A 25,033-nucleotide genomic window follows, 5' to 3' on the forward strand; every position below is an offset into this window, starting at 1 on the left:
AAACACAAAAGCTCAGGCCCCACCCCAAACCTACTGACTCAGAGTCAGCATTTAAGATGATCTCCACGTAATTCACACGCACATTAAAGGTTGAGAAGCACTGATCTAGTCTGGGGCTCCTCGAAGTTTCCTGTCCCTACTGTTCTATACATTCTGGATTAGTCTGACTTCCCAGAACCACAGAAGAACCTCTGTAGGTGGAGGAGCCCATAACTCCCCTGCTTCCTGAAAGGAGGGCTCTCTGACGTTGGTCCGAGGCAGGACCTATGACCACCCTTGACTTACACTGCAATTACCAATGACGAGGGTTCAAATCCACTGAGTTTGTACAGAAATATTTGGGTGGTCTCAGCATGCTCTAGTAGTTACTTGGAGTGGTCATCAGCCACTCAATACATTTTGACATGAATAACTTGATATTGGGGATTATCCACCGTGCCTACCAAGTATATGGGATGCTGGATATTGTAGTGGGATGTTGGATAGAGTAGGAGAGGTAGGGGAGCAAGGAGCTGTGGAATACACCCTCATGTATTGAAGAAATAGAAAAAAAATTCCTTGGAATAAGAATAAGAAAATCTAAGGTGTGTTCTGAAAATATTTAATTAGGCCATCTCTGTATAACCTACTTAAAGTAAAAAAAAACCCAAAAAACAAAAGACTATATATGGGCAGGGTAGAAATGTAAACAGGAGGACCTGGAGTGGAAGCCAGCCTTAAACTAGGAGCTACGTAGGATGCAAAACACCTATAATATGTGGCTGCTGCCCTCAGAGATATAATCCAGGTCAGGAGACAAAACCTACATAAGTAGAATAGTGAAAGTATTAAACTGAAGGCCAATAGAAGATGAAAGAAGGCAGGGGCCAGGGTAAGTGGGAAAAGTTCAGAGGGCTTCATAGAAGCAGGACTTGAGTGAGGTCTTTGCAGGATGAGTTGGTTTTAATGAGAAGGCAAAAGAAAAGATAGCCAAGGAGGAGGCAACAGCGTGACTTAAGACACAGGCAGGAATTCCTAAGCTCACAAAGGAGAGGAATGGAGAAGCCTCTTGCCTGGAGCAGCGTGTCTATGGGGTGTAGTAGAACAGAGGGCTCAACACGTAGGGTGGGTCCACTGACCAGGGGCCTAATTATTTAGGCCTGAAGGAGAAAGCAGAAACAAGAGGCTGTGGGTTCCTGAGCAGGAGAGAATACCATGAACAGTATTCTAGTTTAGAGTGATGGCAGCAGGAAAAGTTTATTGAAGAAAAGCCTGGAGGCAGTTATTGTAGTAACCCAGGAATTCATTCATTCATTCATTCATTTCATTCACTCATTCTGTTGTCAATGGTAGAGCCTATTTGTGGAGGAATCAGGAATACAACAGTGAGTTAGGAAAATTAGATTTCTGTTCTCACAGAATTTACAGTTTGGTCGTGAAGGCAGGCAAGTAAGTAACACTCACAGTATAATGTGGGAAGTCCTATGAGAGGAGAAGTAAATGTTCAGACTTGAGAGTTCAGAGTGTGAAAAGACAAGCGTTGTCTAAGGTAGGGAAAATGGGAAAGGAGAGGAGAGAGCAAACCCAAGAAGCACCAGGAAAAACGAAACAGCAGGTGCTGGATTGGATATGGAAGATGAGGGAGAGAATAGAATCCCAATTGATCCCTAAGATTCAAAACACACACCTAGCAACTGACAGAACAACTTTTGAGCCCATGTTTATCTGACACCAACGTTCTTTGCCCTTAACTCTGAAGCTAAAAGGCAATTCTGAGTATGTAAAGTGACGCGAGAATTTATTTCTCTGACCTATCAAGAGAGCATTTAACAAGCTTTATGTTTGCTTCATTAACAAGAAGTCTGAAGAAGTAAAAAGAGGAATTTCTTATCCTGACCTACTTCTGGACAACAAGAAGGAAATGGTTGGTTAAGCGGAAGTGATGCAAAGATTGGGGAAAGCCAAATTATAACCTAGGAAGAAAAGTAAATACAGCTACGTGCGATTTCCAGAGTTTAGGAAGGCAGCATTTAAGTGGTCCAAGAAGAGAAAGATGTGAGCTTCTAAAAGGGAAAATGTAATTCTCACAGGACAATAGCAAAGACCCTGAAAAGGAAGAAGAGAGGAGATAGAAAAGAAGCCAGTGTGGCTAGCCAAGGACCATGCCAAAAGCACCTATCAATTTGATAGAAAAAAGAAATTCCCAGTACAACTACTGACTCTTAGGCACCAAAGCAAAATGTTTTGTAAACTTTTTCCCTCCTAAGTTTCGTGTGCTGCCTTAATGGAGTAGGATCTGCCAGGGTTTAGACAGGATGGCATCTGAAATGTTCTCAGTCTTCCAGATGGGAGATGGGTCCCATAAGTAGACTGAACACATAAGTGAATATCCAGGTCATTTTAAACAGGTCGTCCCCTTGTTTGTGACAGTCACCCCTAGCAAATAGCAACTGCATCGCTGAAAGGCCTCTGGAAATTCCAAGGGGACTAACCAATTAGGTGACTGGGAGATTCAAAGCTTCCTCTTTCCCCTAGGGTTTTTCTAAAAAGGGCAAGCTGGCATGAGACAAGACATCAGGAAATTGGAGTTTACAGTGAAATAACATCTTGGTGACAAAGAAGATGTATTCTCATTACAACTCTGAAAAGAGTTTTCTCCTCTGTATAATCAAAATGCAGGTCATTTTTATTGTCCATTTAGTGCCTGGATGGGAGGAGGTGGGAAAGGGCAGGCTCCTTCCAGTGGCTCGGGGAGTAATTTTACACCATAAGTAAAGAATGCTTTATTCAAAGAGCAAGGGATCATCAAAGTCAAATCAGAATGCAGAGAGTAATCAAGCATGTCCTGGGGATGCTGAGAGCTCCCAAAGCTGGAGAGCAGAGCTGACTAGACTGAGGTGCTCTAGGCAGGACCGACAGTCACCCCCTGGGGAAGCTGGCCATCCTATCTCCCTCAGCCTGCAGTTTCGATGGGGCAGAGAGGAACACAGCCCGGCTCAAGCTGAATCTGATCTGTTCAAATTTCTGCCCTGAATGAGATAAAGATAGTCGGGGGGCGGGAGAGAGATGCTGATGATTTTATATTACTCTATATAAAACCATGCTCATTTTTCTTTTATTCCAGGGGAGCTGACAAGCCTGGGGGAGGGTGACCATTAGAAACTCAATAGCAAAGTGTGGCACTCTCCTCAGGAGGCACACTTTTACTTTTAAATAACCGAACAGCATGCTTGTATTTTGTTTCTTCATACACTGTGTTTGAGAATCTCACACTTCTGAAATGAGTGGGTGTCAAGGGGCAGTACAACAGTGTGGTTAAAAACACAGGCTTTGCAGCCAACTGTTTTTGCTGGAATCCCAACTCTGCCATTGCTCAGTGGTGTGACCTTGGGCAAGTCATTAAAGCTCTCTGTACCTCAGTTTCCTTATCTTTAAAATGAAGATAGTAATAGTATCTACCTCATATGGTTGTTGGAGGAGAACTCGGTGTTAAGTTTTTATTAAAGCAATTTTGTAAAAGTGTCTATAATAGTGCCTAGCATGTAGTAAACACAATCTATGTGTTAGATTATCACTACTATGAGGCTTAGTAAGTCTGGTAGACATTTTGAAAAAAGACATTTAGAAGCTTTACTCTGGGGTATACAGTAAGTGGGAAAATCACTTTCAAATAAAAAAGAAAGATGCAAAGGAAAAAAGCTAAAGTAAATGCTTATCAATAGGAGCTAGGTGAAATACAGTTTTCTAAAAAGTGGAATACTATACAGCCACTAAAATGATAATGTAAATAATGTAAGATATAATACTATACTTATTAACATAGACAGAAATGACATTTTTAAATGAAAAATCAGGTTACAAATGGCATAGTGCGTTTCTTGTTTGTAAAAAAATCTATATTTATATGTTTCTATCATGGTGGTTACATAGAAAAAGTCTGAAACATAACCTCTAGAGGTGGAATTATGGGTGTTATTTCTTTTTTTTTTAAGGCAATTTCAGAAAACAGGAGTGAATGAAGGGAATTGACCTTGTCCGAAGTGATTGGGCAAGTAACAGCCTGTTTCCATATTTCACAAAAGGGGATTCTGAGGAATAACTGAGGTAATCCATATAAAGGACTTTGCACTTTGTCTGGCACATGGTAAGAGCTCAAAGAAGTTTCTCTGATTCTCAGTGAGTGGCCTCATACGATGTGGTTAATACCTTACAACTGAGGGGGGCCGGATGTGGCTGGGGGCTCCAGGTACTTCACTCTATCCAAACATCTTTTCCCTCCTTTCTGTATACGGACGCTCCAGGCTCATCTCCTTCAGAAAAAAAACCCATCCTCCCAGAGAGGCTCAATACGCTTCATTGATCTGACAGCCTGCGTTTCTGTTTGTCTGTCCCTGAGAAGGACCCGCCTCACCACCCAGAGCCCAGATGACCACCACACTGCCGCTTACCAGAAAGTGCTCAGTTAATACCCCTATGAGCAGAACTTAGACTCACAGATTTGGGAAATTAAATATTTCAGGGAAAAGGAAAACACAAGGATTGGGCAAGCCTAAGGAGAGTCTTTCAGAAGAAATTGCTAATAATTATAACATTTTCATAAGTTGTTTTTTTTTGTTTTTTACCATGAAACTGGGAAAAGCTAAGGTAGATTTGGTGTTTATAATTAAGTCTATAGAGATGGGAAATTACGGAAACTAACAGATGAAATATCCTAGAACCTTTTCTCAAGACCAGGATATCAGGACTGCTGGAAAGTTATAATTTAATAAAATGCAAACACATAAAGGCAAGCCCTAATAAACTTTGGTGTAATATTTGAGGAAGTAAATTGGAGAAATGAAGCTGAGAAGGTGGGGAAGCTGAAAGACTTCTGGCACACACATCATGACCGCACTAAAGCTTTTTCAGGAGTAGAGTTATAACACAGACCTTTCAGTTATACGTAAAAAACTCATGTCACACTTATAAAGTCATCTCTGGCAACATGATTAAAATACTGTACTTCACATGCCACAACTAGAAGGACCCACAACTAAAAAAAATATATACAACTATGTACTGGGGGGATTTGGGGAGAAAAAAAAAAGCAGAAAGAAAAAGAAGATTGGCAACAGTTGTTAGCTCAGGTACCAATCTTTTAAAAAAAATACTGTACTTCACAAAACAAATTCAGTTCGGTTAAATTATTGAGTCTAGGTGGTGGGTAAAGGATGCTCACTGTCGCAGCCCTTCAGATAATTAGTAAGTTTGAAACTTTTTATAATAAAAAGTTGAAAAGAACTCAGATTATAATTTAATCTGTCCCCTCATCTCAACAGAGCCTCCTGTGGAGAGCAAAAGACATTTAGAGCGTCCAGAGGTGTGCTCAAATTTTTCATTGTTCATTTTTTGTTCAATATTTTGAGGCTTTTTTCATGAAGAAGGAGACTCCATCTTCCCTTTGCACTGTATATCAAGTGGCTCATCACACCTGGTATAGCATTGTTACCAACAAACATTGTAGTTCTCCAAGAACTTTTTAAAAAAAATCAACACTGGGTGTTGGATGTTGCGGTAAGTGCCTCGTGTGTGGTCCTTGCAGTGCAAAGAAGATACCATTGACTCATCTCAGGCCCAGGCTATGCACTTTGAGTTGCTTTCGAGGGGTGATGATGAATTCATTCATTTATTAACACCTGTTGACTGAACGAGGCATTGTACAAAAACAGAGAAATGACGGAGAGCCTATCCTTATAGCGCTTGCAAACTCACTGGTGAGATTCAACACAGAAAGAGGTTAACTACATTACCAGGTAATTACAGATGACAGAGGTACAAAACACTACAGGAATCAGGACCTTCCCTGATTTATTCATTTGGCTACCTCTATAGGATAACTACCTGGGGTCAGGGGTGCAGATTGTGGCCATGGAATGAAACCAAATTAACTAGCCCACTAGATTGGCCCATGACCCATATATCAGAGACATGGTCCTCTAATCAGTAATTCTGTAAGATCTAATGTCAAGAAGTTGTGCCAGATGTCATCAGCACTGTAGTAATGATCTCCCGAGTGGCCTCCGGCACTTAAACGTGCCTGTGTAAATTAGGGGGGCTTGGGGTAGGAGATATTACCTTATTCACTGTTATAGCCCCTCACAGTATCAAACTGATCAAGAAGACATTAAAGAAATATCTGTTGAACTAAATTGAACTGATCCTCTATCTCTTTGAATCAGCTTCAAAAGAGAATCCCATAGTGTTAGGAGCTTCTCTGACACTGGGTCACAATACAAAGGAGGGAGGGGATCCTTCTCAACACAGGCCTGTGGTAGTCAGTTCAACCAGGCAGACAGGGCTGACTCCCTGGCCATCTGCTTTCAAAAGGTTGATGGTTCAGAATAAGGGCTTATGACAATGGAGTGATCCCTCTAAGGCAGTGGTTCTCAACCATAGGCAATTTTTCCTCACCAGGGGACGTTCGGCAGTGTCTGGAGATATTTTTGGTTGTCACAATGGGGGTGGTGGTGCTACTGACCTCCAGTGGGTGGAGGCCAGGGATGCTGCTAAACATCCTACAATGCGTAGGAGAGCCCCCAGAACAAAGAATTATCCAGCCCAAGATGTCAATAGTGCTGCTGTTGACAAACCCTGAGTTAGCGGAGTGTGTATCACTCATAGTCAGCTCACAGACCAAAGGCTGCATTCTTAATGACCTGAAAAACGAATGCTTCCAACATTAGGAGGTTTGGGTGGAAGAGGAAAGAAGGTTCCTTGCAAACTGCGCTACAACAGTCTTTTAAAATGCAAACGAGGATCAGTTACAAATCACTTTCGGGTATGAAGGAGGCTGCATTAATCATGAAACAAACACTGAAAAGAATCAAAGTGAAAAAAGTTTAACTCTTATTCTTCACCTAGACAGTGCTATCCAATAGAAATATAATGCAAAATTAAATTTCCAGCTAGCTACATAAGAAAAGTAAAAAGAAGCAAGAAGTAGTAATAGGCTTTAACTCAATATATCCAAAATACTATCATTTTAATATATAATCAATATAAAAATTATTAATGATATATTTTACCTTTTTTTTCCATGTAATTCTTCAAAATCTAGTGTGTATTTTACATTTACAGCACATCTCAATTTGGACCAGCCATCTTTCAAGTTCTCAGTAGCCATATATGGCGGGTAGCTACAGCATTGCACAGCACAGATATAGACCTGTGATAGGCATTTTCTCATGAAAAATGCAAAATCTGGGCATTTTGCCTCAATTTTGGTTCAGCATGTCTGAAATTTGCCCAGATGATGCCTATATAGTTGGTTTATGAACCACGTGTTGAGAAACAATGATTTATTCTAGACTATTGACTTGCTTGAGAGATGACAAGTACCTCCGAGTCCCTCATGGTCTAGGCTGAAACTTTGTTACATAGGATTAGTTTGAAGAGATAAGAGGTGTCATAGCCATAGAAAATACAAGAAAAAAGTCGTTTTTTGTTTTCCAATACACTTTGAAGGGAATGCAGACTTTCTCCCATAAGAGAACCTTGAGGACAGTTGTACAAATCACCAGGAAAATGAAATTTTCCTTCAGCACTTATTATTGGGCTATTTCTGTATCTACTTTTTGAAAATTTAAGTCAATACACCTATAGATAATGTTTTCCTGTCTTAAGGGGTTTTACTTCCTCAGTCATCTGCAATGTGCTCAAGGAGACTCAGCGTGCTATGCACGTCCCCTCAATCAGGAAGGAACAGGGTGGTGACTCAGAAAACGCCACAGAATCAAACTCAAACTAACACAATTCTTTCTGTTTTTTCGTGCAGTGGGTTACACTATCTGAACTGATTATAACACTGTCACTGTGTCCTCACATCTGCTGTTTGTCTCCTCATCTTCAATGTCAACTCAATAATATGTAAACCCATAATACAAAACTGCTCTTCTCGAGCGCAACGGGAAGAGTCGCGCTATGTATGCTGGTGAGGCCCAGGGCTCTTTGCTGTCTCACCTGTACCCGTCGTCGAGGCCAGTTTGCTCACAAGGAAATGATTTTTGAGAGAAGGTCCACGTACATCTGATTTGTGGGTATGCTTTAAACCTGACAGAAAAGCAAAACTCTTCATACTGGTCAATTTCATAATTTTCACTTGATTTGGAAGCATTTATAAATCCTTTTTCTGTAAAAAAAAAAAAATAAGAAAAAAGCACTTATAAATTATATAATGAGATTCATATGGAAATATATTGAGAAGATAAATAAACTTTTATTCATCAGTTTATCACAAGAAAACTCAGATGTGGGCATGCCGCAGGTCGGATCCGATAGTCCAACAAGGAATACAGGAGTCCTGCCCCCAGCCATAAGCCTGAGCTCATCACCTTCTGGAGTCAAGCTTCCGCTAGGAAATGGATGTAAATAATTGACTGTCCTCCAAAGAAATGTATAAATAAACCTACCAACTTTGCAAACAATTTCAAGAGACTGAAGGGCTCCCCCCGCCTGGCCAACCATGAACGCAGTAGGGGTCCAGTGACAGAGTCTGGAAGCCCCTGTTCTCAGCCAGAACACCTCTTGTGACACATCCAACATAAAACCATCCAGGGCACAAATAAAAGAACAATCTAGCCAGCAATATTCAGGACTTCCTTATAGTCCACTTCCTTATTAGTTTGATAAGAGAATCACTTCATTTCATTTCAGAATCATTTCATTTAGCCTTTTCATTATGGCTGAAGGCTACCACCTATCTGAGATTATTAAAGCCTGGTTATTTTCAGATCCTTCGTGGTCCACCCAAATTCCAGTGCATGCAAGTGCTTGTCTGTTTCTCTCGATCATTGCTCACTGCCCCCTCTCAGTTAGTTCTAGAACAAGTATTTATTAAGAGCCTATTTTGTGTCAGGCTCTCTGCTGGCTTCTGGGACTACAAGGATAGAAAGGGTTATCCTCGTCCTTGGGAAACTTACAGTCTATGGAAAGACAAAAATGCACGAACAGATGGTCACATTACAATGTGGTCAGTGTAAAGACAGTGGCATTCCAGGGGGCACGGTTTAACTGGAAAAGGAAGGAGCGGGCAGCCGCTATTTGAAAAGCTATTCTAACTCAGCTTCTCTCTCAGTTTCTTGATACTAGCATTATACTGAAACCAGAATTTGCAGTACATACTTCCCATTCGACAGGAAAGCAACTAAAAACGTGAATAAAGATCACATGGGCAGCCCACATTACCTAGGATGGTGACCAAAGCTGATTTACTGGGATGCTTCGAGGAGGAACAAGTGTAATATCCAGTGTCGTTTCTTCCCACTGATGACACAAAAGCAAACAGAATCCGTATCATAGTCCTGTTTGTGGAATAGGTGCTCATCTCAAAGTAGCTGCCCTAGATTTTAACAGAACAGAGTTGGAATTTAATGATTTCAACCTGCACTCTTAGCTCCTTGTTCCTGCATTTTCAGAATGCAGACTCTCCATATTACCTCCTCCAGTGCTCTATGCTCCAGCTCCCAGGTGAGCCCGAATCCATGATTTACGTGAACAGCTTTGCATCTTATCCAGAGGGGTTCCCCTACTTTAAGAAATAATTGTGGCAGTGTGGTCTGAGGAGTTTGATTTAGATCTAGAAGATGAAAACATCCTGAGTCAGAAAAAAACACGATTTTTCCTCATCACAAAATATATCCTGAACACTCTGAAGAACAAAGCTTTTAACATCATCTCAAATGTTACGAACCACTTTAATAAAAGAATCTTTTAGAGATTTCCTGCTCTTTTATGAAGAAATCATCAGTTACAGAATCCATAATATTACATTTAAAACGGTATAAAGAAATTATGGAATTTCTGAAGTTGAATGATTACCTAAGCAGTCGCGATTAGTCCCAGATCGTGTCTAAGGGATTGTCACTGAAAACAGAAGGACATAATATCATGGTCTTACCTATTGTGAAGAGCTTGGTGCATTCCCTGCCCAGCTCATTTCTTGCACAGCACCTTATGTCTGTTCCAAATAATTCATGAAGTACGCTTTCCTCCTTTCTAACAACAGCTGGACTCTCTCCTTTACAGCTGCAATGAGAAAACAAATGTCATTTGACTAAACATGTTTTAAAATTACAAATGAATGCTCAGGACAAGAACAAAGTTACAGGTTCTAGAGCCTGTTTTAAGCCTGTTTAAGAGTGCCGAGACAGAGGCAGGTCAAAAGGTTAACAAACCCCAGTCTATGGTTTTGGCAGAGTTCATAAGGGAACTAGTTAGTTTCTCGTTATCTCAATCAATTAGAGTAACATGAGAGAACTACATAATAAAACAGTTTAAAAGTTTTTGTGTTTGGTGACCTCTTTTTTAGTTGTTGTTTAAAGAGAGAGAAGAAAAGGAGAGTTGAGAAAGAAGACAGAGGAGACAGAAGAGGGGAGAGAAAAGGAAGGCATGATTAGGTTTTAATACAGCTTAACTCTGTGGGTATCCTGAAGCACGGAAGAGGACTACCAGTGAGAGGGAGAGGCTCAAGTTGCAAAAGTCACCAGAGTCCCCAGGGCTAAGAGAGGACAGCCGCGTTGTCACTCGTGAGGGCGGTCAGCCACATCTCGGGATTTGCCCGCACACCCTCCCCTCGCCCCGCCTCAGCAGAAAACGGACCTTGACACTCCTGAGAGCTCCCTGACCAGGACCTCTCCCAAAGCAGACTCTGCTCTGGGAGTCTCAGTAGAGCCACTTTTCTCCTCTTTATCAGTTTATGCGAGTGTATGCTTTTCTTTGTTCAGGTGTCTTCCTTGAGATTTTTTCCCTTATTATAAGACAATAATAATTGGGTTCATTGCAGGAATTTTTGAAAATAGAAAAAACATCCAAGAAAAGAACTTTTAAAATTTTTAAATTAAAATTAAAATTTTAAATTGCCCATGTTCCTACCACCCTGAGATACAAACTGCTATTATTTTGGTGTGTAGCTTTCCAATCTTTTTTTTCTGTGCACATGTTACATATATACCTACAGGTAATCTCTTTTTCTTTTTCCTCTAAAATTTGAGATCACGAATTCATATCACTTGGTAACCTGATTTTTTACTTTTTCTCCTTCTATTTAGTCCCATTTTTTGATAAAAGTTGTTTAGTAAATTTTAACTAGTTCAAACTGCCTAAATTCTTACTTTATGAGAACTTTGCTATGACACATATAAAAGACAGAGTAAACATCATATGGCACTTCCTATCTGCCAGGCACTGCTCTCTGTGCTTCACATTCTGTAATCCACTTCATCCTCATAGCACTCCTGTAAGGAGGCAGTTAATATCCACATTCTTCTGATGAGGCAGGAGAGGTTAAGTAACCTGCCCAAGGCCACACAGGTAGTAAGCAAACCAGGGTTCGAATTGGGCTAGATTCTACATCTTTAAACAACCATATTAAACTGTTTTTCCAGAATAAACAGAATAATGACAAATTATTCACAGGGAATCTCTTACTTATGGGAATTATACACTAAAATCAGTACCTTTCTGGTTCCTCAACAAGATGCTCCGGGAGCCAACAATTCTGTAACTTAAAAGGGCTTTCCTTTGTGTGGTGTAATGTCCAGGGAGGACCCTGCAGTCAAGTGACGTGAGTCATTTGAGGAGTTCCACAAGACGCCCTTCTAAAACATCCCCCTTACCCTCCCTGAGAAGTCCATACTCTCTCTTTAAGGAGCCAAAGTTTCCTGTTAAAATGGTAATAAATTAAATTGTACATACAGCGTCTATAGGTAACCTCTTTTTCTTTTTCCTCTAAAATTTGGGACCACATTCCTATCATTTGGTAACCTGATGTCAACTATATTAGAAAAAGACCAAAAAAAGTAAAGTAATAGCAGTTATCTTTATACGTGTCATACCTGTCACTCTGTGAATCGCAAAACACCCATTCCACGATTGGTTCTGGAATGCTCTCAGATACGCAGACCAGGGCGTCCTGATTCTCCATTTTTCTAAAGTAAGGTCTCCTTAATGTGTAAAGCAGTGTATCTAAAGCATCATAAATTATTAACATTTTAATATTTGAAAAATAATTGTCTTAGCAGCCCCCTCAAAAAAAGAATCCTACATCATTAAGAAAAGTTAGTATTTTATACCATAGCAGTGTCTTCTGCTCTTCTCCAAATATATATAATAATATATCTTCTCCTCACCAGAATATTAAATTTAACACTGGCTGAAGTGCCAACTTTAGCATTTATCCTTGTAGCCAATTTCTTTGGGTATTTCGTAAATCCACAGACAACTAAAGTAAGCGGAGTGAGGCCATGTAAAAATACAAATATCGATATGCATAAGAGAAAGAAAACTAGAAATAATATAAAGTTTAAAACTCATACAGTTTAACAGCCAACTTTCTTCCCATAATTTTATTTAGAACTAGGCAGAAATATACTGATCTAGAAATGTAGAAATATAGTAGGATCGAGTTAGAATTGGAACCGAATTTAGAGGTTTAGCTTAGCCTCCCATTCACGTGGGACCAACACACTTTGCCCCTCACCCCACAATGCTTAACATACAAACTCTCTTCCTGCTTCTGTGTGGACCCCTCTAGGGACAGGCGTTCACTACCTCCCAGGGTAAATTGTTCCATTTTTCAACAAACCATTTCTTTTAAAGGAAAGTTTCCCTCTACTGAATTCCAATCTCCCTCCTTATAATAAATTTTGTTTAAAAATATTATGTAATTCTTTATACATACACACACACACACACACATATACACAAAAGTATATATGAAGTGTAAATTTTGAAGCATAAGAATAAAAAGGAATACCCATGGACCTATACCCAACTTAATAACCAGAATATTAATAAATACCTTTGGAATCTACTTTTGTGCTTCTTCTCATCTCTCAACTCTACGTAACTTTTATCTTGAATTTTGTGCTTATCATTCCTGTGCTTGTATTTATTTATTTTGGCAAGGAAGATTGGCCCTGAGCAAACACCTGTGCCAATCTTCCTCTGTTTGGTAGGTGGGACACTGCCACAGCATGGCTTGACCAGCAGTGTGTAGGTGCGCGCCCAGGATCTGAACCTGCAAACCCTGGGCCACCAAAGCGGAGTGCACGAACCTAACCACTACACCGTCAGGCCAGCCCCTTTCTCTGCTTTTAAAAATGTTTTCACCACAGAGATGTGTGGACCTAAACAATATATTGATTTGTTTTGTTTGTTTTTGAGCTTCAACATATGGTCTCATTCAATATGTAGTCTTGCATAATTTCATTTTTTCATCCAACCTCATGTTTTTAAGACTCATTCATGGTTTTGCATGTAGCTATACTTCATTCATTTTTTTACTGCTATATAGTATTCCATTGGTGAATATATCACAATCTTATTATTCCATTTTCTCGCAGTGGACATTTGGGTTGTTTCCAGCTTTTTATATTACCAACAATGGTGCTATGAACATTTTGTACATTTCTAATGAGGTAGGTATGTAAGTTTCTTTAATACTACACCTAGTAGTGAAATTGATGATTTATATGATATGAGCACGTTCAGCTTTACACATAATGACTATCTGTTTTCCAAAGTGATTATAAGAATTTCCACTTACACAGCAGGCAGACATTCACCATTGCTCTATATACTCACCGAGACTTCTTAATTCTCAACAATCTTGTGGGTATAAATGGTATCTTGTTGTGGTCTTAATTTGCATTTTTCAATTATTAATTTAATATGTTTATTGACCGTTTTTAGGTTTCATGCTCTGAAAGTGAAATGTCCACTCATGTCTTCTGTTCATTTTTCTACTGCTTTTTTTTTCTTATATATTTATGGAAGCTCTTTACCTACTATGACTATTAGTCTTTTGTTGATTATGTGAATTGCAAATATCTTTTCCCACTTTTCTGGTGGTTTTTACTTTCTCTCCCTGTAATTTCTAACCACTGGTCCCAATTCTACCCTCAGGAACAATATTTTTTCAAGTGTAGCTTTGCTTCCACATGAAAATCTTTCAAATATTTAAAATCAACTGAGGTCAAAGGAGATAATTACTATCCAAGGTATTTTAATTAGTTCAGCCAGGTTTCCTGACTCATATGCCAGAAGAATTTCCTCTACATTATCCTGCAATCAATCCTCTCCTTTCCTCAAAATATTTCCTTCTCTATGCCAAACATCCCCAATTCCTTCAGCTGCTCCTAATTTAAGGAATTTCAAGTTCTTCACCATCCTGGTTGTTCTGTTTTGTCAATATTCTTCTGAAAAGATATAGAACTGAAAATAGTAATCTTCCATTAATTTCCTTCACTTAGACTTTATGTTTTCATGAATGCTGCCAGGGTTCAGATTTCCCTGTTCAGTAACCACGCCACACTGTTGGTTAATACTGAACTTGTGGTTCACTAAACTCTTTCCTCTTTTACACATTGACAGTTGCCAGGTTTCTTCCACCTGATTTTTTTGAACCCCACCATCCAGCAGAAAGCTAAAAACATGTTACAATCTACTTGAATGATTGTCGTTATCCTTTTACATTGCAAATCTTAAGTGAAAAGAAGGTACCCTAAATATCATAGAGACACAGCAGATGCCCACTTACCTTATACAAATTCAACTATAAACACTTGGCAAAAAAGAAAAAGAAAGAGAGGGAACCAACAAGAAATCTCTTATTCTCTTCCAACCCGAGGCGCACAGACTCCATGTGCCTCAGAGCGGGGCTGCAGACTGGGGACGGGGCAGGGAAACCAAAATCAAAGAGCAACACAAGGTACCTCTTGAATTTTGAGCTTCTAGGGCTCTGGTCTTGTAAGTTTCAGAGTAATTGAAGGGCTTTTCAGAACAAATTTTAACTTTACCCGATTCTGCCTTCCCATCCCCAAGCCCAGTAAGATGACACTTCTGGGAATCTAAACAGCCGCAAGTGCTCTTCCTTAGCAGCTTTGACTGTGAGATGCAGTGCAGTGTGGTGCAGGAAGTGTAGACCTGTCTAAACTGGCCTCTAGCTGTGCGCATCGCTATTCCTCTCACACCTACGTGTAGGCAGGATTGCTGGGAGGACCTGAGATGGTACATGCAGAATGCCCCCAGCAAAGGGTAGCTGTGGTTATCCCCCTGTGGGCTGCACCCCATGCACCCCCACCCCTCAGGCTTTCTGCCTTCAAGTCACTGACAAGCAAAGGGGGCCCAGCAAGTCAGACCAGTGTATAGCCAGGGAACTTAACTGAAAATGGAATATATATATATAGTGTTATAGACCAACGTTACCTCAATTAAATAAAAAATAATTTAAAAGTAAATTTGAGTAAAATTAAATTTAATTAGTTTTTTAAATGTCAAAAAAACAGAAGTAAAAAAGCATAGACTTGGAGTTTGTGGAGCACTGCCTGGGCCCCTACAGGCAGTAGGATCTATGTGAATGCACCAACCTCTAGTCCTTGTTTGTCACAGGAGGTAAAGCGTTCAGGGTGTACAGCACTGAATCTGTGCCGTCGTTAGGCTGGTGCATCACTGGGAGGAAACCAGGAGAAGCCGGAGGGCACACACAGGCGCTGATTCCGCGACGCCCATTGCTGCCTCCCCGGGGAAGAACATCTGATCTGTTCCTTGCAGTTTGCATAGTGATGATCTGATATTTGCATAAATACAGCAGCCACTAGCTATCCGTGGCTATTTTAATTTTTAATTTTATAAAATTAAAACTGGTTCCTTAGTCACACTGGCCACATTTCAAGTGTTCAACAGCCACATGTGGCCAGCGCCTACCTTATAGGACAGAGCAGACACAGACATTTTCATCATCTCAGAGAGCACCACTGGATAGTGCTAAGATCTTACAATCCTGTGAGGTATGTATTTTTATCTGCCCCTTACAGATAAGAAAACTGAGGCTCAGAGAGCTTACATGACCTGCCCAGGATGGTAGTATCAGATCCAGAACAAGAGCCCACATCTTCTGACTCCAAGGTCAAACTGTTTTCCATTTCTTCCCTGTCAGCCATCTATCACTGAAAAAACTGGGGGGGCCTGAACAGAGGATGTCCTGGGTTTTTAAGAGCACTCATTCTGGTAGTCCTTGGGTCATGTCAGAGAGTCTGAATAGTTATATGGATAGTCGAAGTGAATTCAATCAATTCGACCACATATTGAGAGAAACCTGAATAACGAATCCAGAGAGCTGGTAAGAAGCTCACGGGTTCCACATCACTCCTTTGGGATACTGTGAACACCTAGTAGCAAACTGCACTTACTTCTTATACTCACTGTAAACAATATTGTGTAATTGGCAGCTTCACTCTGAATAAAAAGTAGGTATTCTCCAGCTTGGGTTTCTGTCATTTTCAAAATGACCATGGAAACAACTCCTCTGAAAAACAAGAAAGAGAACTGGTTATTTTGGAAAACGTGTGAAACTAAAAACATAAAATTTCATACTGACTCAGAAGGCAGGTTGGTGGCTCCTGCATTCCATCTCTGGCGGGCAGGGAGGGCCGCTCTGTGGAGCAGAGAGCTTCTCTCGTGTGCCCAACAGTCAGCCTGAGCCTTGTGAGTTTGACCTTACTGTTAACACGTCCCTCCCTTGACAGCAAGGGAACTCCATTCCAGCACCTTCTCCTCATGCCACCTGAGCCCCTTGGAGAAAAACCTCCCACCCAAAAAGGCCCAGGCTTGGTGGTACGCTCCCATCAGCGGGGCGGACCATTCCCTTCGACCGCAAAGCTCCCTCCACAGTCATATCTGCCCAGTCACCTGGCCACCAGCCTCAGTTCCCCATTTGCTGTACCAGATTACTGTATAAGCAAGACACACTGAGATAAAGAACAGTCTGCTTTGTGCCTCTCTCTCTCTCTAGATGAAAGAGTTCGAGCAAAATCTGACACAAGGCATTTTCCTGTGAAGTAATAATTACACTGACATATCACAGAGATGTAAGGAGGAAGACGTCTCAATGTTAGCATTTTTAACTTTTGAGATACTTGGTCGAGATAAACTTGGCTAGCGGCATTCTCTGCAAGGAATCAACTTTGATGGCTGTTTGGTGATACTCATTCTCATTAAAGCTTAAAATATTCTCTCGCAGTTTGCTGAGTAATGTTTCATTTAAATTTACACTTTCTGACCTTTAGACCCTTACTAATCAGAGTGCCGTCTTTCTCCAACAGTGTTAGCATCAACTGGGCATTGACAGAGATGCAGAATCTCAGGCCCCATCCAGACCTACTGAATTAGAACCTGCGTTTTACCAAGAAGGCCACGCAACACAATTGCACATTACAGTAGTCGCCCCTTATCCTCGGAAAGTGACTTTGCTCTCCGAGGTTTTCCTTACCTACACTTAACCATGGTCTGAATATATGCAATGGGAAATTCCAGAAGTAAACAATCTGTAAGTTTTAAATTGCACATCATTCTGAGGAGCATGATGAATTCTCGCACCATCCTGCTCCGTCCTGCCTGGGGCGTGAATCATCCCTTTACGTCTTTGTCCAGTGTATCCAGGCTGTGTACCCTACCCACCGTTAGTCACTTAGTAGCCTTCTCCATACCAGATTGACCGTCTCCATATCACAGTGCTTGTGTTCAAGTCGCCCTTATTTTACCTAATAATGGCCCCAAAGTGCAAGAGTAGTGATGCTGACAATTCAGATACACCAAAGAGAAGCCGTAAAGTGCTTCCTTTAATTGAAAAGGTGAAAGTTCTTGACTTAGAGAGGAAAGAAAAAAATCATATGCTGAGGTTGCTAAGATCTACAGTAACTTTTATTTCAGTATATTGTTATAATTGTTCTATTTTATTATTAGTTATTGCTGTTAATTTCTTACTATGTCTAATTTATAAATTAAACTTTATCATAGGTATGTATGTATAGGAAAAAGCATAGTATATATAGGGTTTGGTATTCTCTGTGCTTTCAGGCATCCACTGGGGGTCTTGGAATGTATTCCTGGTGGATAAGGGGGTCTACTGTCTATTCAAGGAGCTCAAGAGTACATGTGCTCACACACCTATAGACGTAAATCAGCAGGGTTAATATTTGATTTGCTTCTGCAATATTTTGGTTATGCGTCTTCTTTCTCTGAACCATTCACTCTCCTAGTATCATCTGTGAACTCTTGGGCATGTCAAACAAAACCCTAAGACAGTTATCAAAGCTTAGGTGTTCACTCTTTCTGGCTATGAGTCCGAGTCCAGATGTAAATTTCTGCAATTCTCTACTGTGAAAAAGTCACTAAAAATGTTTTGGTACTAAGCTGACTAATCCACATAAGACCGATGACTTTGGCTCACAAACTGGGCCGCCTGTCCTAAAGCCAAAAAGCGAACCTCTCATGGAGTGAAAAGAACTCTACTTTTTCACTTTGATTTTTGGTCTCAATCCAAGGAGAACTGTTGTGTTACCAAATTTTAACAAGATTACAAGAACATTTCTTCAAGCCAAAATTCTTAATAGAAGAGCGTCTCGGTTTGAACCCAAGATAAAAGTAACTGAAAAACAGAAGTGAGTAATACTCAAAAGAGGAAAGGAAAATGAATGTGTTCCAAGATTTAGAACCAAACTTCAGAATTATAGTCATTGTCCTGAAAATTACTTACGCATTTGTTTGACCTTAAAGGAACAAATACAGATACTTGGGACAAGTCAGTCACAGAGATGTTCCCTCATACCTCAGTCAAGCAACACGGCACCCCCTTAGGCCATCTGGATGCCACTTACTGCACTGTTCCTGGAAAGACGACGCCTCTCCTACAGCTATGAGGCACCAGAACGCCCCCCGTAATTAGCGAGAACTGGTGGCCTTAGAATCCTTAAGTGGGCATTTGAATGGCCTGTGCCCCTCGCTTCCTGCCCCTATGTGGTCTCAGCGAGAGGACAAGGACAGCAGAGGGCAGCAATCCGCACAGAATTAGATACAGGCCTGGACGTTAATCCACAAATCTTGGCTAAGATATTTTTCTGGATTGTGAGACTCACGTTCGTCACACACAGATCAATTTCTTACTAAAATATTTTATGGCTGTCACATTTTATTGCAATTCTGCTCATTGTACTTGAAACTAAATAGATAAAACCAAATGTTCTCTCCCTAGGCAGTTCCCGGAAAGAAGCTTCTTAATAATACTTTAACCAGGGAGCTTCTTGCTACTTTACCTAGAAGGTAATGAAAACTTTCTAACTTTTCAACTTTAAGACAAAATCCAGTTACAAAACAAGACATCTTAAAAATCTCAAATCTTCTTTTCACTATTTGTTTTACATTTTGCCAGCCACTCACTGCTTTCTTAGGCCCCACCTGTGTCTACATATCTATAGATAATTTTTTTAATTCATAGGCTTTATTTTTTAGAGCAATTTTAGATTTATAGAAAAATTGGACAGAAGGTACAGAGAGATCTCATATATGCCCTTCCCCCTCACACACACACACACACACACACACACACACACACACACACACAGTGTTTTCCCGATTAGTAACATCTTGCACAGGTGTGGTGTATTTGTTGCAATTGATGAACCAATATTGATATTAATTTAAGTCGACGGTTTACATTTTTGCATTGCACATCCTACGGGTTTTGACAAATATATAATGTCATGTATTCATACCCTAACTACATTTTTGGTTCATTATTGCCCTGGAGGTAAGACTCATGATGAACATGGACAGAACTTTGAAAAAAAAACTCCAAATGATGCACATTTTATGGCAATAAAGTATTTCTCCCCAAATCCCGTGGTTGCGCACACACACGCACACACACGCACACATACCCACACTCCTTACCTGTTTTGTAAATCAAAGTGTGGCTGGCAGTTCAGGGAGCTGTGTTTAAAGACCCAGAGACAGGAAATGTTCCCAGGGGTGTTGACCAGCACTTGCAGTGTGATGGAGGCAGATGTGGCCACTTCCACGGTGGCTGCTTTGTAGACTGCCTCTGTGCTCTCAGGCCGCAAGGCACATCCCAGGTCTTCCGGGGATTCTGACACCTACGTTGTAGATGAAACAATGTGAATTTACTACAAGTGCAGGTTCAACGCATCCTTTTCTTAGCTGGAAATTTTATTAAATATATACATGTTGATATACTGCACATGACACCCAAGCATGTCATAACCCATTGAGAACATACTGCTGACTGAAAAGCCTATTAACAATAATTCTCTAAAGAAAAGATAGATAACATTAGGCTGCATTTCAAAAATGATTTACAGACTGCTATGGGTTGAATTTTGCCCCCCCCCCCAAATTCATATGTTGAAATCCTAACCCCCCAGTACCTCAGAATGGGGCCTTATTTGGAGATAGGTAATCAAGTTAAAATGAGGCCATTAGGGTGGGCTCTAATCCCATATAGGTGGCGCCCTTGTAAGAAGGGGAAATTTGGAAAAGACACGCACACCGGGAGAACACCATGTGAACATGGAGATGGCCCTCCACAAGCCAAGGAGAAAGCCTGGCACAGATCCTTCCCTCACACCCTCAGAGGGAACAAGCCCTGCCAACATCTAGGTTTCAGGTCTCCAGCCTCCAAAACTGCGAGACAACAAGTTTCCGTTGTTTAAGTCACCCCGTCTGTGACACTTTGTTATGGCAGCTCTAGCAAACTAATATACAGACAGTCATCATAAAATTCATGTTTTTGTGGTTATTGGTATGTAGATAAGAATCTACATAGTAATAGCAAATTGGTATCCATGTTAGAGGAAATTTAAAAACCAAAATATTTTCTGGGCGTATATCCCCATAGACTCATTGCCACCACCGCACTCCTTGCCTGCTTTAAATAATTGAAACATATTGAGAGGAAGGTGTGGTGGCAACTTCTGCTGCTAAACCCCTCACCTCCTGCCCCCTCTAACATGTGGCATAGCACATGCACATGCGTATGCACATGCACACAAGTTTCTTCAGACGAAGAGCAGGATCGCTCTTCTGCTACTGATCATAAGCCATATTTCTGGTTTTAGTTGTTCATTTATTCAGTTAGCATCTGATGAGTTCATTTGGTCAACATCTGGTTATTGCTAGACCATCTGCTGCATACCACGGACTAGAAAGAAAACACATTGATCTTGTCCTTAAAGAGTTTTGAGTCTAGTAGGAAGAAATAACCAAAACATAAGGTGACACATGATGTGCCCCATAAAAAAGATACAAACTATCTTGAAAGGAGAGTTTAAGTGCTCTGGAACTTCAGAGGAGGGAGAAGTGATTTCCAAGCTGAGATTGTGGGGATGGGGATGCTTTCCTGAAGTCCAGCAATTGAGCTGAATCTCAAAAGATGGGCATAGAATACAGTAAAAAGAAGGAAATAGTTGCAACACATATTACAAAATATTCACAGAAAATATTTGCAATATACTACAAGAAAATATTTGCAATCTATATTACAGGCAAAGAGTTAATATCCTTAATATATATTCTTTTAGATTGAGGGACACAGGACCAAAACACTGTAGAAACATGAGAAAAAGAAATGAATAGGCAATTGACAAAAGAAGATATCAAGAATGGCACTCAAATATATGAGAAAATATTCAAACTCAGTTATAATTAGAAAAACATAAAACAACACTGACATATCTCTTCTTATCTTTCAACTGGCAAAATTTTAAAGTATAACAACACACTTTGTTGGTGAGGTTGGGAGGAAACAGCTACTCGCATACATTGCTAGCGAATACAAACTGGTGCAACCCTTTTTGAGGGGAATCTGGCAACATCTGATAAAACTACATATGCACTCACCCTTGGAGCTGGGAATCCCAATTCAAGGACTATACCTCCAACAATTAATTGCAGCATCATTTGTAATTGCAAAATATTGAAACCACCTAAAGGCTCCTACACAGGAGAATGGTTGAACAAACTATGGTACATCCACACAATGGAGTACTATGCAGCTGTAAAGAAGAATGAGGACAATCTCTATGAACTGATTTGGAGTGATTTCCTGGATATGCTGTCAAGTGAAGAAAGCTAAGTGCAAAAAGTATCTACTTTCAAGTGTGGTACACTTCATGTGAGAAAGAAGTGGGTTAAGAAAATACACATGAGGGCCAGCCCAGTGGTGCAGTGATTAAGTTGCACATTCTGCTTCTTGGCGGCCTGGGGTTCACCGGTTCGGATCCCGGGTGTGGACATGGCACCGCTTGGCACGCCATGCTGTGGTAGGCGTCCCACATGTAAAGCAGAGGAAGATGGGCACGGATGTTAGCTCAGGGCCAGGCTTCCTCAGCAAAAAGAGGAGGACTGACAGTAGTTAGCTCAGGGCTAATCTTCCTCAAAAAAAAAAAAAGAAAGAAAAAGAAAATACACATGAATCTGCTCATTTTTGCACAAGAAATACAAGAATAATATCAAAAATTTAAAGGGACTGGTTAATTATAGGAGGTAGGTGGGAAAAGGATGGAAACTTGGTAGCAGGGATGAGGAGGGAGTGATACTTTTTTGACTGTATCTTTTTATATAGCTCTGGCTTTTAGGACCATAATCATAGGACACACTCAAAAACTAAATAATTAATTGGGACTGGCCCAGTGGCGTAGTGGTTAAGTTCATGCGCCCCACTTTGGCAGCCCAGGGTACACAAGTTCAGATCCTGTGTTTGCACCTAGCACTCCTCATCAAGCCATGCTGTGGCAGCATCCCACATAAAATAGAGGAAGACTGGCACAGATCTTGGCTCAGTGACAATATTCCTTAAGCAAAAGGAAGATTGGCAACAGATGTCAGCTCAGGGCTAATCTTCCTCATGAAAAAACAAACAAGAATTAATTAATTAAAACTAAGATATGGGGGAAACTCAAAATGGACTACAAACCAAATGAACTTAATTGTGTTACAAATAAATAACCTAACCATAGTGAAAGGAGTGGGAAAGAAAAGAACTAACCTAAGTAGCTTTGGAAAATAATACTTTGGATACTATAAGGCTAAAGATAAAAAGAATTGCATGCAAATACTGTACTCTAGTTAGTAAATCTTTTTCTCACTGGGATATGGGTTAGCAATTCTGAAACTAGTTTATTTATGGACTAAGATGAATAAATAAGTGAGTTACGATAGATATTGAAAGCCAGATTTCTTACCATCAGAGAGAGAAGTACAAGTAAGGAAAGAGAGAAAGCTACAATGAACACTTTCGTGCTGAATTGAAATCAGAATTATCAGCATGAACTTATGGTGATGATAGATAGATGATAGATAGATAGATAGATGATAGATATAGAGATGAGAGAGAGAGATAAATACAGTGGAGGGGTTGGTTAGTAAACATGAATACATTTCCTAGCTCTGCCTGCTGAAACGGCTTAGAAGAAATGGCACCCCAGTGGCAACAAGCACACTCAAGCCCTCAGATCTTGGTTTCTAAATGCTATTCTCCAAGAAACCAGTGTTCCATGGATAAGTGGTTAACTCCAAGGCTGAGGAAGGAAAAATACAAAACCACCTATGATGTAGTGCCAGAAAGTAAGGAAGTGCTTGAAAAAAGATAGGGACATGCTGAAAGGACCCTGGAGCTGACTTGAAGCAGCTCCCAATGGCCAACGCTGGAAAAATTTGAGCAACAAAATAAAAATGACAGTTTTGGGTTATAACCCATAGAATAAAATAAATATCTATGAGTCCATACTGATATAAAGAAATAACTGAATAAATAAATAAAATGGAGAGAAGGGATAGCTCTTCCTCACAGAAGAATTCCAATTAATAAATGTAGAGGGAATCAGGGAAAAAGAAAATCACCATTAGGCAAACACTGTAGTAATAATTGTTGAAGGCAAGATCTGCCAATGGATGCTAAAATCAGTTAGCTGAAAATTGGAGGAGAAACAGGATATTTGCATCTCCCCCCAAACACTTGTTAATTACAAAGGAAAAATAGTAACTTTGCAGAGGAGAAACCCAGCACACGCTATCTTAATCTTCAAATAGAAATGACAGATGATGGAAATATTCAGATTTTAAACAATAATTAAGTGGATTGTGAAAACAGTAAAACCATCTTGTTTTGGTTCAGGATATACTGGTAATATAACTAAAGATGTAGTTGCTTGTTTATTAGAGTTACATTGACAAGTTTTGTCTACTCCAGAGTGCTTCGTTATTCACAACAGCCCTGAACTATAGGATTTCTAGAAAGATGTCTCATTGGAGAACTGTGAACTATAGAAGAAATAAAAACCAATTTTTTAAAAAGCTACTGACAACCTAACAACCCACTTTACACTGAAGTGGGAAAATATCCAAAAGGAGTAGCTTCAGCTTCAGGAAGGTGAAGGCATGCTACGAAGACAGCTCACACGTGTAGCGTTAGGATTCGTTTGCGTTGTCTGTTTCATGCTGTTTAAGAACTGCTGGTTGGGGTTGGCCCCCTGGCTGAGTGCTTGAGTTCGCGAGCTCTGCTTTGGCGGCCCAGGGGTTCACTGGTTCGGATCCTGGGTGCGGACATGGCACCGCTCATCAGGCCATGCTGAGGTGGTGTCCCACATGCCACAACTAGAAGGACTCACAACTAAAATATACAGCTATGTACTGGGGGAATTTGGGGATAAAAGCAGAAAAAAAAAAGATTGGCAACAGTTGTCAGCTCAGGTGCCAGTCTTTAAAACAAAAATGAACTGCTTGGTCTTAATACAATCCTGAATATCACATAAGAAAATAATTCATACTACATGAAAAAGTAACGCAGGGCTCAATGCTAGGAAGTGAGACCAATCTTCATTAACTTTTTTAAGATTGTGTTTTATAAGAAAACACTTAAAGGCGTGCAGTTATTTTCTTACATTGAAAAGATGCTAAAAGTTTAAAACATATTAGCAAATAATATTAAAATTTTTTGTCCACACTGAAATACTGTGTAAGCAAAATGCCTTAATTATTAATAAGCCAACGTGTTATGATACCAATATCTGTTAAAAAATTAAAACCAACCATGCTTCTGGCATAAAAAAAATCACGTATTAAATTGAAGTTTTATATTCATGTAGAATATTGTTATTAAAACCTATTTCACACTGTTTTTAAATGTTGAGAATATTTTCAATATCTCTGATTTTTTTTTGGGGGG

The 25,033-nt window shown here is 40.1% G+C and overlaps 1 protein-coding gene across 2 annotated transcripts in view; it reads right to left on the reverse strand.

Annotated features, from left to right (window-relative positions):
• FLT3 (fms related receptor tyrosine kinase 3) overlaps window positions 1-25,033 on the reverse strand; it is a 119,014-nt gene that overhangs the window by 26,119 nt on the left and 67,862 nt on the right. For both annotated transcript variants that reach the window (XM_070577863.1, XM_070577862.1), the window contains exons 3-9: window positions 19,744-19,946; window positions 16,206-16,321; window positions 11,850-11,979; window positions 9,914-10,041; window positions 9,453-9,592; window positions 9,202-9,355; window positions 7,978-8,146 (exon numbers count right to left, since the gene is read on the reverse strand). In XM_070577863.1, coding sequence (XP_070433964.1) covers window positions 7,978-8,146; window positions 9,202-9,355; window positions 9,453-9,592; window positions 9,914-10,041; window positions 11,850-11,979; window positions 16,206-16,321; window positions 19,744-19,946 — 1,040 coding nt within the window. The remainder of the gene's footprint in view (window positions 1-7,977; window positions 8,147-9,201; window positions 9,356-9,452; window positions 9,593-9,913; window positions 10,042-11,849; window positions 11,980-16,205; window positions 16,322-19,743; window positions 19,947-25,033) is intronic.

The sequence above is a fragment of the Equus przewalskii genome, chromosome 16 (assembly GCF_037783145.1).
Source record: "Equus przewalskii isolate Varuska chromosome 16, EquPr2, whole genome shotgun sequence".
In the NCBI taxonomy this organism is placed as follows: Eukaryota; Metazoa; Chordata; class Mammalia; order Perissodactyla; family Equidae; genus Equus; species Equus przewalskii.